The sequence below is a fragment of the Protobothrops mucrosquamatus genome, unplaced genomic scaffold (assembly GCF_001527695.2).
Source record: "Protobothrops mucrosquamatus isolate PMUCROS unplaced genomic scaffold, P.Mucros_1.0 scaffold251, whole genome shotgun sequence".
Lineage (NCBI taxonomy): Eukaryota > Metazoa > Chordata > Lepidosauria > Squamata > Viperidae > Protobothrops > Protobothrops mucrosquamatus.
The window spans coordinates 318,313-336,333 of record NW_015386599.1 but is presented as its reverse complement, the minus strand read 5'-3'; the positions used below and the strand labels follow the sequence as shown (position 1 = coordinate 336,333).

At 39.3% G+C, this 18,021-nt stretch overlaps 1 protein-coding gene across 1 annotated transcript in view; it reads left to right on the top strand.

Moving 5' to 3' along the window:
- Window positions 1–2,525: 2,525 nt before the first annotated feature.
- LOC107286151 (solute carrier family 23 member 1-like) overlaps window positions 2,526–18,021 on the top strand; it is a 34,481-nt gene continuing 18,985 nt past the window's right edge. The window contains exons 1-4 of the mRNA XM_015814450.1: window positions 2,526–2,538; window positions 8,730–8,799; window positions 10,148–10,306; window positions 12,607–12,764. Coding sequence (XP_015669936.1) covers window positions 8,731–8,799; window positions 10,148–10,306; window positions 12,607–12,764 — 386 coding nt within the window. The 5' untranslated portion in view covers window positions 2,526–2,538; window position 8,730. The remainder of the gene's footprint in view (window positions 2,539–8,729; window positions 8,800–10,147; window positions 10,307–12,606; window positions 12,765–18,021) is intronic.

The window sequence follows — 18,021 nt, the reverse complement described above, 5'->3', positions numbered from 1 at the left end:
TGAAGATCAGCTCTATAGCAGGGGTGGCAATATTTCAGTAGCTAGAATAGGAATTTTTTTAAAAAAAGTTTCCAAGGCCCATAATGAGGAAAGGATAAGTAATACAGGTAGTCCTCGAGTTATGACCATCATTGAGCACAAAATCTCTGTTGCTAAGTGAAACATTTTACAACTTTTCTTGCCACAGTTGTTAACTGAATCTCTGCAGTTATAAAGTTAGTAACCCGGTTGTTAAGTGAATCTGGCTTCCCCATTGGCTTTGCTTGTCAGAAGGTCACAAAGGCTGATCACATGACCCCAGGATGCTGCAACTGTCATAAATATGAACCAGTTGCCAAGCATGTGAATTTTGATCATGTGACCATGGGGATTCTGCAATGGTTGTAAATGTGAATAAAGGTCATAAGTCACTTTTTTCAGTGCCATTGTAACTTTGAATGGTCACTAAATGAATTATTGTAAGTCAAGGACTACCTGTAATAGCAATAGCAATAGCACTTAGACTTATATACCGCTTCATAGTGCTTTACAGCCCTCTCTAAGTGGTTTACAGAGTCAGCATATTGTCCCAACAATCTGGGTCCTCAGTATTGACCTCAGAAGGATGGAAGGCTGAGTCAGTCTTGAGCAGGTAACACTCATTTGGCAGTCAGCAGAATTAGCCTTCAATACTGCATTCTAACCACTGCGCCACCACTATAATGTTACCAGAAGGATAAACATTGGGATTTTAAATATACTTGCCCTCCTAACAAAGACTTAAAGCAACGCTTCTATCTGGAAATCAATGGGAAATTATGACACTCTTATTCAGTAGTTTGCTGGCAACCTTAAACTGCCAAATAGGAAGTATGAATGCACTATATAGAACTTGGGTTTCCCAGTGCTTTCTAAGAAATGGCTGGTTGAAGACACAAGATATTGATGTTAAAAGTCCTGATACCATCCCCCCAAAGCATCATATTCAAGACCTAAGAATAGGTGCTGAATATAATCACTGTCTCCCAGTTTCAAGGGATTCAAATACTGGAGTTCAAAGCTCACTTTGCAGCAACTGGATTTATTTAGTGCTAGATAAAATATTGCCTGAAATGCAGCATATTTCACCTTAAAGTTGCTGGAATAAACATACATTCATAGATAGAATAGAACAAAATAATTAGTGTTCTCCCAAGTTTTAGATCCTGCGCTTTACACCTTAATTCCCGACAGCCACACAGAACTGAAATCACAAATTATGAGGTGGGAAGTTTCTGTTGACTCTCCATCTAGTGCTTAGGTGGAGAAATGTATATAATATCCATCTGAATATTTGAACAAGAAGCTCAGATAAGATCTTATCTACTTTATTAGGTAAATGCCACAACAAACTAAAACTGAAGGAGGTTTATAAACTTCACCCATTGAATCAGAAGTAAAAATGAACATACAAATAAGAAATTGAAGTTTTTCTGTCCTAAGTGAGGGATTTAATGATTTCTAGGATCTCTTCACTATTATAATTCTGTGAAAGCAGTCAAAGGTCACACCTGTGGCTGATGTCATACTTTAACCCAGATTAACTACCATTGGAGGCTGACCCAAATAATACCCATGAATGAGGACCTCACTAATCTTAAAAATATCTGATGTTCCAAGTGAAGTAATGCTTTTCTATATATTGACCACATTCTTCACAAGGTTTGTGGCTTTAGCCAGTAAATATAAAGTTAAACATTCTAAATACTACTTTAAAGCAAAGGTGTGCAATTTATTTCTATCCAAGGCTTTACTTGGCGTTTGGATGTCATGCCATCTGGCCACACTGCAAAAAGTAGGAATAGCAGGAGAAAAGGTGTTGTTCCCCTAAATAATAACCTCTGAGTTGGGGATTGTCTTATATTCACTGTTAAGAATAACAAAACAGAGGAAGGAAACAGAGATATAAATAACTGCAGAACTCTCACTGCTGCCCAGCACCTGAAACTTGGCCATTACTTGAAAGGGGCTACTTGGTAGAAACCTTTGAAAACAGTCTCCAGGCTTTATCAGAGACTTATTTGAGGGCTGGGCAAGGTGGCCTTGGGCTGTGCTTTAAATGGTGACTCTCTTCATCACTGGTCTATAAAAGAATATGCAAGCAATGCCAGTCTTAGTTTTACGAGTGATAATGAAACCTTATCATATTACTTCCAAGGTGTATCTCTAGTTCTGTAGTTGTAACCTTTGCATTTTGTCTCATTGTTGGCACATTTCTATTATATTCTAGTGTTCATTTTTGCTTGTTACCATTATTAATTTGACTCCAATTATCACATAATCTGCTCTTTTCACTATTGGTAATTTCTTATGCAATCTTATTGTATAAAATAATCTTTCTTCCTCATAATCATGATTAGAATGCAACAAAATTATCAGAATTTGTTAAACTTTAACTCCCCCCCCCAGTTATTTTAATTTTCTTCCTGTTCATAGCGTACAAACTGACTTTAGTGATATTGGAGCAACAGTTTTAATACAGAAAGCAAAGAATTTTCAGAAGTCTGAAGCTCATCATCGGTAAGTTGTACCATGGGATTGATGGTTTAAGCAGCTGAGCTAGCATAAATTTATTCTAGGTCTGTGTGTCTTGTTTTGATTATTCTAGTTTGGATGTTTCTGTAGTCATTGATGTAGTTTTACAATCATTTTCTTTTGTTCCACTATGTTATATATTTCTTATAGTGAGGATAAAATGTGAGCTGAATTCCTCTAAGGAGTGTGCATGTAAGTGCAAAAATAGCTTAGTAATTAGATTAGTGGAAGCAGGAGACCCGGGTTATAATTCACACAGACTGACTGGGGCAGGCAGTCTCTTTTAGTCAACCTACCTCAAAGGGCTGTTATTCTGAGGGAAAATACTGTAGATGTTTGTAAATATGTTCCTATACAAAAGGTGGAACACAAATCATATATGCACACATACTTTCTTTCAGTGAAAGGCCTCAGTCTGATTGTTATTGAAAGATAGCTGCCAAAATAAACCCAAGAACCCTGAACTGAATAGCCTGAAGGATAACTACATGTGCTATATTTACCTAGGATTTCTGTGGAAGGATCTGTTGGCCTTTTTCCTTGAAATGTGCATTTGTAGTGTTTGACAGTTTTTGACATATTGAGTATTTATCTCTATAAGAATATTCATTTATTAGAAGTTCTTTAGAAGTGTAAAATCAAAGTATAGTGTGGTGGAGGCTTTGCATAAGTTTGGCAATCTAGTGAATCATAACTTCACTATAACCAATACATATGAAGCAGCTATTAAACAGATATACATTATATTTTATTTTAGTCAAACTGTATTTGAAGGTGAGATTTTATTGTTTTCTGTAGACCACTGAGTAGGTCCATATAGTTATACTTCTATTGCTGAAGAATAAATCTTTTAGAAATTAATAGGGCATGTTGATCCACTGTTGTTCTCGAAATACAGCAAGAACATACTTAAAAAGAGTATGTACAGCTGAAAATGTTAAAGCCTGTCTCACACTTAGGAGACTGCATGTAACAACTTTCTTCCAAAAACAGAAAAACTATATCACTGTACAAATATGTATTTAAATACAGCATTACTGTAATTTTATTGCATCTCAAATAAAATATCAGTTTATTGAAGTCTGTTGTTATATATATAATTTTATATAAACACAGTGGAGTCCAATTTGAAATGTTCTTTTTGGTTTTGAATGAAACATAATGTAAGAACTATTGAAGATTTGGGTTTGGTGTTAAATATCACTTCTCATTGTCTTGGCAAAATACAAATCTAAGTATTTATTCTCTTCAAACATTAAGGTCCCATCATGAAATGTATTCACTACCAGCAGAATTTTATGAAGAATAATTGTAGGAATTTTTGTGGTTGTAGGATTTAATAATTGCCTGTAATAGATTAGATGCTTCCAGGGTTGAAAATGCTGCACCTCCAAACTGAGATATCACTAAAAATGTTAATGTAACGACTCTAAATTCAGCTACTGATCCCACTTAATAGATATCTTTCAGTGGAAAAAATGATTTTAAAATCATCATTTTCATCTAATGATTTATTCTAAATTTTTACCTCCAAACTATATTTTTTTGCAAAGAAATGAGAAAGAGTTTGGTCTAGGTTATTTCCAAGGTTTCTTTCAGTTCTATTTCTAAGTTATAGCTAACAATCCTTGCAGAAAACCATAGCCGCCTTCGGTTAGTAACTAAATTGTATGTCCAGTTTCTTTGATGATGTTTCACTAAATAGACATGAACAACCATTGAATTAGTGATGTATTGATCTGGGCTATCCTAATATTCTGTGTGCCTTTGTCAACCAAGGAAAGGTTCCTCACCATTTTTCATGACTGCTACATGACATTCTACTGCTTATCATCACCGAGCTTAAACCAAGTTCCTCCTCATAAGTTAGATGAACCTTCATAATAATTAAGTATTATTCTTTTTTTGCATGACTACCAATATTTGTTACATTAGGGAATAGATGTCACTAAAATGTATAAGGCCAAGATATTTATGATCAGCAATTTTACTGGATCAGAGGACACTCTGCAGTCTAGACATAGATAAAGAAACTAATGTTAATACTCCCAAGAGCCGTTACAAGTGTCCATTCACGCCCTCTTGGAAACTTGTTATGTACGATATACTCTCTGCCTTTGTGCATTCTACATTGTGCTTTTTCCTAATATTCCCTAGGCACATTTTGTCACTTCACTCAAGATTGCACCTATAATTTTGCCATTCTAACAGTATTATGACTATTTTTTTCTTTTCCTTTGGTTACCAAAATGGTAAGCCAGCCAAGTACTTTGGGATTAAGTGGACCTTTGTCTATAACCAAGCAATTATCAGTTAGTAACTGTTTTACATTTATGATACATTTTAAACTCAGGCTGGGTCTTGCTCAATAAATTACTCAGTTATAATTATATTGGCCACCTGTGGCTTCTTCACCTCCCCAACAAGTAATATTGTAATGGTTTCTTTTGAGTACTGTAACTGCTGCCTCAATGACTGGAAAATAACTGAAAAGCTCAAGGTCTGTTGCTTATCAGAGAACACAGATTTTTATATACACATATTATCTGTCAATATGTAGAAACTAGGGTATGGATTATCATTATCTTCATATTAATATTGCTTGATGTACCGCTTTTAGAAATGTATTCAAAAGGCCTGACAATAAATGATAGTTTTACATAAACCATAAAAATAAAATTAACAAATCCTTAAAATAATAGAAAATTAAAATTCTGTTTAAATTCTTTTCATTTTTTTCTAACATATATTTTCTCCTAAAACTACCCAATATTATCAGTAGAAGTAATTTTCATAATCTATCAGAGAAATTAGTAGTACTCCAAAATAAATGTCCTTGTTATGGAGATGAACTGTCACTGTCTAGCTAGCCCCTCTTTTCCTAAACTTCCAGTCATGAGGGTTTCAGCTCCCAAAACTGAGAGGAATTCCAGTCTTCAGACTGCATTGCTGTTCTTGAGAACTCTGCATAAAATCTATATATCTCAAGTTGCCCAGGTTTGAAAGATAGGCCTAATATAGGGGTGTCAAACTGCCGGCCCGTGGGCCGGTTTCATCATACCGAAGCCGCACCCACCCCATTGCTGGCAATGCAAAAAGAGTTGCGATACATCGCAGCACGTCACGTGACGTGGCGAGTTTGACACCCGTAGCCTAATAGATCTAAAAAGATCTGAAAGTGAAACTAATGAATCTCATTTTGTCTTAAGTGATTATCACCTTCTTAGAACCATAGAACTTTAGAATCATGGGGTGTCCTTTTTTGTCTCCTCATAATAAACTAGGGTGACATGGCCAAGTGGTCAAAGCACTCAAACTGTATTCACTCTCCTACTCATCCTTTTCTTTTCCTGCTTTTTCTTCTGTTCGTCTTCTATTATTTTTCTCAGAAATAATGGCAAATAGCAGTTAAATAATATAAATATCCGAGTGGAGTATTTATTCTGAGATTGCTAGTGCTGGGGCTTACAACCTGTCTGGCTGGTTTGACTATTGATTACCTGGCTAAGACTTCAGGTGCAAAATTATTTTATCTGTTGTTGGTTTCTGCCTCTAGGCAACATTCATTACTCAATTTTTACATCATCCGTATTTTTTAAGTAATCGGTTTGCTGATTGTAGATGAAATAAATTGAATAGCAGGTTACAACCAGTGGCAAACAAATCATTTTGACATACAGCTGTGCTGGAGTGGAGGGGGAAGCTAGGCTAGTTTGTGTTACAATAACCTATGATTAATGTGATGCCTGAACACAGTAACCAAAAAAAGGTTCTTGAGTTAATACAGGAGCAAAATGGCAAGACAGTAATGCCAGGCATGGTGTGCTTCCATTAATAATTGAGAGAATTATTGATCAAAAATGTTAGTTACACAGTGAATTATTCATGGTTAATAAATAGTGAGCTTAAAGAAAATCTGTACTGAAGCTATGCCATAACCCTGTAAAAATAAGGAAGGAGTGATATTTAACTTTGGAGATGGAAGAAGTGATCTTCAGTCCTTTTGGATTCATACACAAGGTAGAGTCTTCATAACTGTGATTAAATATCTATTAAAGGAGAATAGCTGAGTATGCTTTCAATTGCTATATATAAGATGTCCCTGTCATTATTAGCCAGAACTATGTTTAACTTGTTTCAGAACACAGATGAGGGTTTTTTAAGTGAAGAATTCTGACTTCTTATATTACTGAACAAATCTAACACTACTTTATATTAGGTTCCAGTAATCCTGTGATATTCAGGTGTTTTGAAGCATGACAGTAGCTTATTTTGGTCCATGCAGAATGGGGGCTGACAGGTGGTAAAGACAAAAGCATCAAGCAAGATAGCTTAATTTTGAATGTTACAAACAACTTTTGGGACTTTAAAAGTCTATAGTCAACTAGTAAAATTTGGGGGGAGGGGAATCTTTGCAGGATTAATGTAATGTGTATTGAATTTCCAATCTAGTGTCATATGAATGTATTTGGCTATAACTTTAACCACAATACCTATTGATGGGAATTTTAGTCCAAAATATCTACACAGTGTTGGGTCAGAAAGGATTCTTATTGTGTAAGGACTTCCACAAGAGCCTGAAGACACTATCACTTGGTCTCCGCACCCAATGGGAGAGCACCACATGGAGGAGATTATTAGGCTAATAGCAGATCCCCCCTCCCCCCTATGCATTCTGCTCCTTCCCTGCCATCTTTTAATTCATATTGCTGTACTTTCATTGCTTTTTATTGTTTCATTGCTTTTACTATTATTATATTTACAATATTTATACTTTTACATTTTATTGTTGTAAGCTGCCCAGAGTAACCCCATAATGAGATGGGGTATAAATAAATGTAATAAATAAATAAAAATAATACAATTTTTCTATTCATCTAATAGAATTACTTTTAATTTATCTATAAAACATTCATTTGCATTGTTAATAAAACTCCGGAACAAATAGTACAATTATAATTATATTTACATTATAATCATTGCATTACAATTACATTGCAATTTTACAATATATCCTCAGGTATATATTTTTAGTTGGTTAAACTGAATTGGATTTACATGGTTTTTGGGGTAGAGGAAGAAAGAGATTAGTATTTAATAAGCATATAGAAGGCCAATAAAAAGGCAATAATAGTAAAAGTGAAGCTTTACTAGCCTGACAATACAATATAATATTCCTAGTACAGCAAAGATAGGATTTAATTAAGGAAGCAATTTTTAATATTTTCTTCTTCTTTTTTCATTTAGGCAAATGTGCCTTTTAAAATAGTCATAGTTGTACAGGTAGTCCTCAAGTTACAACCACAATTGGGACCAGAATTTCTGTTGTTAAGCAAATGACTTGGGCCTAATTTTATGACCTTTTTTGCCACAATTGTTAAACCAGACATGTCAAACTCATGACGTCACGTGACGTTGCGCGACGTAGCGGAACTTTTTCCCCATTGCCGGCAATGGGTGGACGCAGTTTCCTTGTGACGCGTCGGCCTGTGGGCCGGCAGTTTGACGCCCCTGTGTTAAACGACTCACTGCAATTGTTAAATGTCATTAGGTGAATCCGGCTTCGTGCATTGACTTTCCTTATCAGAAGCTGTATGGGAAGTTCTCAAAGGGCAATCATGTGACCCTGAGATGCTACAACCATCACTAATACAGGTCAAGCATCCAAACTTTGATCAGGTGACCATGGGAATGGTACAATGGAAATAATGCGAGGACTGGTTGTGAGTCACTTTTTTTAGTGCCATTGTACTTTTGAAACGGTCACTAAACAGATGGTTATAAGTTGAGGACTACCTGTAATAATGATATATAGTTTAAGACATAGACAAATCTCACTATTCAGTATAAACCATTGTTTTGTATAGAAAAGAATGCTCAATAGATCTGCATGGAAAGCCCTGGGATTGGCAGAAAGAAGCCGCCTTTCAGTTACTGATTCATTTCTGCTCAAGCAGGATCATTAAAAAAATTATAAAGTTTTAAAAACATGCTGTTATATAATTTTGCTGAACATGAGTTAAATGATTGCAGCAGGCTAGGGAAGTGGGAATAACTCTATAGTTACTTTCACATGAATGCCCGGAAATGCAATTTGGATTCCTGCAACACATTCAGGATGCCAACATGAAGTCTGATTGGTGCCTCATCTCTGCTTTCTCTCTGCTTTATTTAAGGATGTTCCATGAAATGGAGATGACACATGCTGAAAAAGAAGCAAATGGATTAGACAATCCCACTTTTATTGTAAGCTTATATTTTCATTTTAAATTAAATATCTGCATAAAAGAGTTTCAGTCATATAAAACAAAGAGCAAGAATGATGTGGGCAATAGCTGGTGTCTTGTGTGATCACTTGATCAGTTTATTGTAAAAACTATGCTTTTCCTTCCTCCTGAGATCTAATAGAATGGCATTTAACACATTTGAATCTAAGATGTAACATTTGCTGCTTATATTTCCCTTTTTTATTTTGAAAAAAGTAGGAGAAAGGACTGATATTCATTTTAATATGTGCCCTTTCTCCTATTTTTGTCAGATTATTAATTCACTATGAATCATATACTGTAATTTCCTTCTCAATTTTTTAAAAAAGATAATGTATTATTTCTTGCTATTCACAGTCTACCTGAAATAGAACAGATTGTGACAAATATAATGTTACATTTTAAGAGGCTTTCACATTATTTGTTTGGAGGGTTTTTTTATATCACTTCTCATCAAAAGAAATCTTGAAATAGGTTTATAGCCTTTTGCATGTTCTTTGTCTCTTTCTTCTCCTACTCTGTGCTATTTATGTATTTACATCTATAGTCATTTAGTTATAATTTGAAATTTGTAATTCTCTGAATTTTGAAAAAATTAACAGACAATAAAAAAAATTATCTCCTTCATTTTTATTTCCTTCTTAAATTTTTGTTGTCTCTTTTGAATGATCTATGTGTCTATTGTCGGAATGCCAAGCTTTCAGGAATTCCCTGGCAGTTTTGATTTATCTTGGTCTAGACTACTCTGTTTCCCAGTTGAAATTGTTGTTGAGCTTACCCATACGTTAAGAGAGTAAGGAGTTTTCATCATGTCTTCTGACTGCTAGTTGGTGTTTATGGATACGCTCTGCTAGTCTTCTGCCTGTCTGTCTATATAGTGGTTGTTACAGACTTTACACTCTGTGTTATAGATGATTCCTGGTTTTTCCTTCTGAGTCTTTTGATTTCTTTAAGAAGTTTTGGAGAGTTTTAATTGGTGTGTGTTCTACAATGCTGTTGTGTGGTTGTAGTGGTTGTTTTTTAGATGTTTTTGATGTATGATAGTGGGTTTTTTTATAACTTATATTAGTCTTGTAGTTGGGTGAGAAGTCAGGCATTTTTGGATAAAGTTCTGTGGGCACCCATTTTATCGGAATATGTTCTATAGATGGCCTCTTTCCTTTTCCTGGTGTTCTGGGTTGCTGTAGTGGGTTTGTGTTCATTTGAATACTGTTCTTATTCCTCTTGTGGGAAGTTGGTTTGTTAATATGGTAATGAAGCACTTAATGTTGGTTCAACCCTGAACTGCATATATTTTCTTCATATGAGAAGATTCATTGTTTCTGCAGACTGATGATGGCAAACATTGTAACTTCACTGAAGATGGTACTGCAGTTTTAGACTATGAAGAAAAACCAGAAGACTTCAACAAGCAAGGTGGTAACAAGCTAGCATACACTGTCACAGATATACCTCCATGGCACCTTTGCATCTTCCTGGGAATTCAGGTAAATCTTCAAAGAACAAGTTATCTGGGAATTCTTGGAAGGGATATATTGTGCAAAAAGATAAATAAAAATGTGAGTCAGCTAACACAATATAAGGATGTCTATCAGACAGACAAATTGTCTGTTTGTGTCTGTCTGTCCATCCGTCCATCCATCCATCCATCCATCCATCCATCCATCCATCCATCTATCTTTCCTGCAGTTTTTTGGGCAAGTTTTTCAGGAGTGGCTTGCCACTGCCTTCTTCCTAGGACTGAGATAAAGGAACTGGCTCAAAGTCACCCCGTTGGCATCATGCTGGAGATGGGACTAAAACTTAAGGTCTCCTGGATTTCAGTCCACAGCTTTCAACCTCTATCCCAAATTTGTAAAAATAAACATAAATAAATAAAAGAATCTGGGGGTCTTTTATTTTTCCTTACAAGTATGACACTTATAGCAGCAGAGATTTTATTTTCAACTTAGAGCAAAGTCCTGTCAGGCACTTCAGTAGTGAGTTGGACAACATAAATTTAATAAATATATTTTAGAAAATAAACATTTTTGAATTTCTGAGGCTGCTTCTAATTAATTGTTGTCCTCTTCTTTTTGACAATGTATCTTCACCAGAAGGGAAACTAGTTCCTAGTTCTGTCTAGGTCGGGTAGGCAACCTTGGCTCTTTTATGACTCATGGACTTCAACTCCCAGAATTCCTGAGCCAGCTATGCTGGCTCAGGAATTCTGGGAGTTGAAGTCCATGAGTCATAAAGGAGCCAAGGTTGCCTACCCCTGGTCTAGGTCAATGAAGTGTGACAACTACCATGCCTTTCATAACTGTGCATAGAGATTTCTCTTCTATCTCTCCATTGCCTGAGGTCTTTGACAATACTTCACCTGTCTCTTCTTGTTTAAGTAGAAAATATTACTAGATCCAAAATACTGGGAAAGCATTATTAACCAGTTCTTTCAAGAAGCAGTTTTCTGTTATAAGTCACTTCTTCACATTAACCTGGGTGTGAAGGCTGAAACTGGAACACAGGGGATTCCTGATTAGAGTTTCTACTATTCTACAGCTTCCTCATTCTGGAGGTAGCATGCCACTAGACACCACCAACTTAGTTAATCATAACCTAAGCAGATTTAGAATGTGTACTTTATGGAGAAGGAATCCTGCTAAAATACACTAAATTGTTTGGATAGATTAAATGTAAGCAATTCAAGTTAGCAAAGGAATTAAATCAACTCTGGTTTCAATTGAGTAAATATATTCCAAAAATCAAACAGAAGTTCCACCAAGAACTCCAGAAGTAATTACCTAATTTAAATGCTACAAATAACTTATGAAGCAATTCACAGGAACATACATGAAAAGAAAAACACCTATCGTTTCACAGTATGGCCTAGTTTAAACTTAATTCCTTGTGAGCTGCTCAAAACCAAAGGAAAATTCACAATGTAGAGATTTCTGCAAGGAGTCACCTTCCAGTTGGGAGATACTTCAGAATTTACCTAATACAAAGCATCCTGCTAGTTCAGGTATAATTAATAGTTGAACATGTGGTTCAAAATCTTATATGAAGGAAAACCTTCAAAGTACTTTCTGCCATTTGAGTTGAACTATCAGTTTCTTAGCTAAACTTTATTTGAGTTAGTTTTCATATGGTCAGAGGACTTCTGGAAGGTGGTCAGATCTATTCTTTGCTAAGATAAGATACAGATACCACCCAAAAGACATGGAGCATTCAGTCCATTGCATAGCTTGGAAATGGAGATACAAAAATATGAACTTTGATCTCTCTGTAAATAGGACTTCTGGTACATATGTTTCCTGATTTCATTGTCATCAGTTACTGCAACAACACATGGATTTGTCAAATTGGGGGAATTTAATAGAAAAGGAAGGTCAGGTAGAATGAATGCTAGCTACCGGTGTGGCCTTGAGTTCTATGATAGTTTAAGGTGTCTCTTCTATTTTATTTTTTTTCTAAATTTTTAGGCATTTAAACTTCATTTTCCTTTATAGTGAAATGCACTGAGGCTTGCTAAAGCAATAAACTAATTTAAACAGTAAACTTGATCGTAAAAACAAAAACAAGCTAAAGGGAGTCTCAAAGTATGAAGACATTTTTTAAAAAAATCACATCAAAAGTTTGGTGCTAGCATATCTGAGGCTTAAAAGAGGAGGAGCTTATAATATTTTAAGATGGTCTTCTATAATATAGGCACCACCACACAAATAGCATTGTTGTATGCACCCACCATTACAACTGGTAATCAGGACTCTTTTTAACTACATTTTTTCCCTCTTCTGTTTCTTAGCATTACCTGACTGCACTTGGAGGTCTCGTCGCAATTCCTCTCATCCTTTCCAAATCACTTTGTCTGGAGCAGGACACTCTGACACAAAGTCACCTGATCAGCACCATCTTTTTCGTCTCGGGGATCTGTACGCTTCTTCAAGTTATCTTTGGAGTAAGGTAGTCATATATATCTACAGCATGATGCCTCTTTCTGATTACATCTACCCATCCTATCAGGTCTAGCAGGAAGGGCACGCACAGGTCCTATCTGCTAAGGAATTCCATCTGGGGGGACCCAGAAGACGTGCCTTTTCTGCTGTGACATTAAGATTGTTATATTGTTTTAATTGTGGTTGTATGTCACCCAGAGTCACATTCTCCTGGACAGAAACAGCTCTGCTTGCATTTGTGGATAATCTCTGACAAGAGAGGGGTGAGAGTAGTGCATACCTCCTTGCTCTCTTAGCGGATTCCAATACCATTGATCGTGGTATCCTTTGGGGCTAGCTGTGGGGTTTGAGGCTGGGTAGCACAGTATTAAGATATGTTTTTGCTAAGGTGCATATTTTTTTAACAATACTTATTTAAAGAAACTTTTCATCAGCTGTTTCCAATAGGAATTAACGAAATCTTGTATGAGGCTTTTAAAGCAGTATAATTATTGGGAGTTTTTAAGCAGTGGTAGGGTATTATCTTCTTCCTTACATGACCTTACAAGGAATGTCACCACCTTGAAAGATTTCTAAAGACCATTTATCCATTCATATGATCATGGAGGGAATTTAAACATGTGCTGTTGGATGCAATGGCTACTTATACTCCAAAATGACCCGCCCTATTTCTTTGATATAATAATAATAATAATAACAACATCATCGTCAACAATATTAATAAAGTTGGAAGGGACCTTAGAGATCTTCTAGTCCAATCCCCTGCTCAGGCAGGAAACCCTATACCAGGGCTTTTCAACTGGTGGTATGCATATCACCTGTGTACATTAGCACATGGCAGGTGGTACGCGGCCCTGCTCAGCCAAGTGTAGTTGGGGAGGCCACAAGCCAGAGCAGCGCAAGATTTACTGTGAGAGAGTCCTCCGGAGCTGCAGAGTGGCTGGGGCGAGGCAAAGGCCCAGGCTCACTTCCGGCTCACCCGGATGAGAAAGGAGGAAGAGGGGGGCGGAGACAGGAGAGGCTATAAAAGGAGGAAGTTTGGGCGGGAGAGGAAGAGAGGAAAAAAAGATGCAGCCTTGGGTGGAGGCGGAGTCAGCTCTAGCTGCACCGAAGGGAAAGAAGGAGGAAGGTGGGGAGAGAGGAGAGGAGATCAAGCAGGCCGACCATGAGCCAATCTACAACTTCTGTGGCAGCTATCCATGCTGGCAGCAACAGACAGGCAAGAAACGCAGCAGGGGATGGGTTGCCCTCCATGAGGAATGAAGAAAGGCACCAATGAAGAAAGGCAGCATCGGCTGGAGGTGAGGCACGGAGGGAGGGAGATGGAGAGTGGAAGGATTCTTATGTGCTTTTGTGACTTTGAAGTTCTGGGATTTGTGCAATGTGGGCTTTGTGTTCTTAAGGAGTGTTTGGCAATTTCTATTTGGCTGATGGCTGATGTCTCATGTTAGCTTCTATTGCTCTGCTAGTTTTGCTGCAAGGGATTTTGAAGTATTTTTCTCCTGAATGGATTTTGCTTGTAGCATTTCTTTACTTATGAATGGAGCCATTTGTGGAGGCTGCCTTAGCCAACAAGAAGCAACGGATGGAAACTAATCAAGGAGAGAAGCAACCTAGAACTAAGGAGAAACTTCCTGACAGTTAGAACAGTTAACCAGTGGAACAACCTGCCTCCAGAAGTGGTGAATGCTCCAATACTGGAAGTTTTTAAGAAGAGACTGGACAGCCATTTGTCTGAAATGGTATAGGGTTTCCTGACTGAGCAGGGGTTGGACTAGATGACCTCCAAGGTCCCTTCCAACTTTATTGTTGTTGTTGTTGTTGTTGTTGTTGTTGTTATTATTATTATTATTATTATTATTATTATTATTATTATTATTATTATTATTAACAGCCAGTACTTACTACATTTTTTTTCTTCCTTAAGTGCCGGCTGCCGGCTCCTTAACTATCCTTTCTAGCCAGTAGCTAATTCTTAAAGGGGAACGTGCCTTTTTAAGCTAGTTCCCTCAGCGGCTTGTCTTTTCTGTCTCTGGAGGCTTTTCCTTGTTTGATGAATATATGGAAGAGTGAAAATATGGGGGGGGGGGGTTTCAAATTCTTCCTTCAGAAGGAGATGGGAATGAGAAAGAGGGAGGCAGGGAAGGAGGGAGGGAGGGAAGGAAGTCCCACCTTAGCACTTGACCACCAGCAGCCTTGCCATTGACTTTGCTTGTCAAAAGGTTGCAAAAGGGGATCGTGTGACCCTGCGACACTGTGACCATCATAAATATGAATCAATTGCCAAGCATCCAAATATAAATCACATGACCCTGGGCATGCTGCAATGGTCATAAGTGTGAAAAATGGTCATAAGTCATTTCAGTGCAACTGCAACTTTGAACAGGGTTTTTTGGGGGGGTATCAAGTTTTTGACGCCTTGCTAGGTGGTACGCAAATATTGCCATATCCTAAAAGTGGTACAATCGGTGAAAAGGTTGAAAAGCCCTGCCTTATACCATTTCAGACAAATGGTTGTCCAATCTTTTCTTAAAATCTGTTGGAATATTCACAACTTCTGGAGGCAGGTTGTTCCACTGATTAATTGTTCTAATTGTTGGGAAATTTCTCCTTAGTTCTAGGTTGCTTCTCTCTTTGGTTAGTTTCCATCCATTGCTTCTTGTCTTGCCTCCAGGTGGTTTGGAGAATAGCTTGACTCCCTCTTCTTTATGGCAACCCCTGAGATACTGAAACACTGTCACTCCTCATCCTTCTCTTCATTAAACTAAAGAAGAACTAGAGAAGAAGGAACTATAATCTTCCTTATATTTGCCTCTTGAATGTTAAAGAACTTGCACAACTTGGTTTCTTATTTTATTGGATGAAAAATTATAGCTCCTTAATCCGAGACATGTGCTTTATTTGGATCAACTTTTCAGGCTTCATTTTTCTGCAATAAAATCACACACATCCACAAACACACATTTTTGTTTGCAATACAGAATAATGATTTGGGAGTGATTTTTTGTTTGCAATACAGTACAGATAATGATCCGAAAGTGAAGGAGAGATTTTCTGCAGAAAAATTGTTCCAATTATAATCCAGATTAAGAACATATTCTAGTTTAAAACCTTGGGCTGTCTTCTCTCCAAGTGCCTTTTCTCCAGATTTAAGTCAACTTTTTTAAAATAAAAAACAAAGTAATGTATAGGTTCAGGTCAGTTAAATAGAATCCAAATCAGGCTGAAAATCCTGACACACTTTAGTCCATCTGGATGATTCGGTTTTAGTCATTCTGCCATCAGCTTCTGCCTTCAGGAAAGTACTTTGGATCCTCTAGTCCAGACATGTCAAATACAAGGCCCACGGCCCGGATTCGGCCCGCGATTGGCCAATATTTGGCCCGCAGGAATGCCCCAGGGATGGCGAGGGACTGGCCCCTGCTGCCCTGGCCCTGGCCCCACCCAGCCTGGTGGCCCCCAAGGCATGTACACAGGAGGCGGTGAGCACACAGGGGCCAATGCTGTCAAGCAGCAGGGGCTGCATAGCTCGCTGTGAATACTGGGCCGGTCCTCCTGCAGCAATGCTGCGGCAGCACTGGCAGCATGCGGAGTCGGTGGGGGCATGTGATGTGGACCGCCAGACATGCTTACTCCGTTCCATCTCTTTTTGATTGGAGAGCAGGTTGCCACTGGTCATTTCCTCAGCCCCCTCATGGGTCTTGCCCTTGACCCATAAGTGGAACGCATTCCCCTCGTGCAAGTCGGCTGCCAGCTATCAGCTGCTCGTGCAGGTCCATTAGTCTGCCGCCCAGAGCTGCAGGCCCGCCTAGCATAAAGGAGGTGAAGAAGTTGGCTTGGAAGCCCCGAGTATATGTGGTAGGGCACGCCCAGGGCCAGCAGGCAAAGGGCCACCCCGAGCGAGGAAAGCCAGATCCCCATTGGTGCCATAGCCGCCGAGGCCCAGAAGAGATGGTGGGGAGGCATGCAATCCTGGCTGGGATGGGTGGTCATGGGGCTGATGGAGATCTAGCTTTCCCCGCTCAGGATGGCCTTTTGCTTGATGGGCGTGGGAGTGCTCTACTACCTCTATTCAAGCTTCCTAGCTGGCTGCTTCACCTCCTTTGTGCTGGGTGGGCCAGGCGCTCCGGGCAGTGGCGGCGGCCTAATGGACCTGCGTAAGCTGCTGGCGGCGGCAGCCCAAGGCGGGGCCAAGGTGTGTCGGGTGCATGAGGGGAACAGGCTCCATTCAGGGGCCAAGGGCAAGATCTGCAAGGGGGCTGAGGAGATGACCAGCAGCGACCTGCTCTCCAACTGCAAGCAAAAACAGATGGGATGGAGTAAGCGCGTCCGATGGTCTGCATCACGTGCCTCCCCCTCCCCCCCCTCTGCCTGCTGCTGGAGGGCTGGCCTGGTATTTGCAGTGGGCTGTGGAGCCCCAGAGTGCGCCGGTTGAGGGACCAGCAGGCTGTGGCTGCTGACGGACACCGTCGGCCCCCATGCGCTTGCTGGCCTCTGTGTGCGGGGGCCAAAGGTGTCAGGCAGCAGCCGCCCCAGACCCTGCCTCGCCTTGCCTTGCCCCATGGCAATGGCACCCTCTCCCTGCACCCTGCCTCACCTCACCTCAGCCCATAGGACGAGCCTCCTGCCCACTGCCCCACCCACAAGAGACCCCCTGGATCTCCCCCAACCCTGCCCGGCTCCCAAAGGCATCCCCCCATGAGCAACATCGAGGTGGCCACACCCACCCCAGCCTCACCCACCCAGTCAGCCATGACTACCGCAGCCACGCCCACCCAGTGGGCCACGCTTACCCGGCCCCCCTGAGGGTGCTACAATGCTGATGAAGCCCTCAATGAAATTTATTTATATTTATTTATTTATTTATATTTATATTTATATCCCGCCCTTCTCCTTGCGGACTCAGGGCGGCTAACAACCAGATAAAAATACAAAATATCAAACTACAGATTAAAACTTAATTAAAAGGCAAATATTAATAATTGGTCTAAGAAATTTAAAATTATTTTAAAACCCCCTCTAAAAATTTTCCCCTAGGCCAGTCCCGTAAGCTGGAATAACCATATCTTAAGGGCGCGGCGGAAGGAAGGGAGATCAGGGATCACCCTGATCTCTGGGGGTAGTTCATTCCAGAGGGTGGGAGCTCCCACAGAGAAGGCCCTCCCCCTTGGGGTCGCCAGCCGGCACTGTCTGGCCGACGGTACCCTGAGGAGACCCACTCTGTGGGAGCGTACAGGTCGATGGGGGGTAATCTGCGGCAGGAG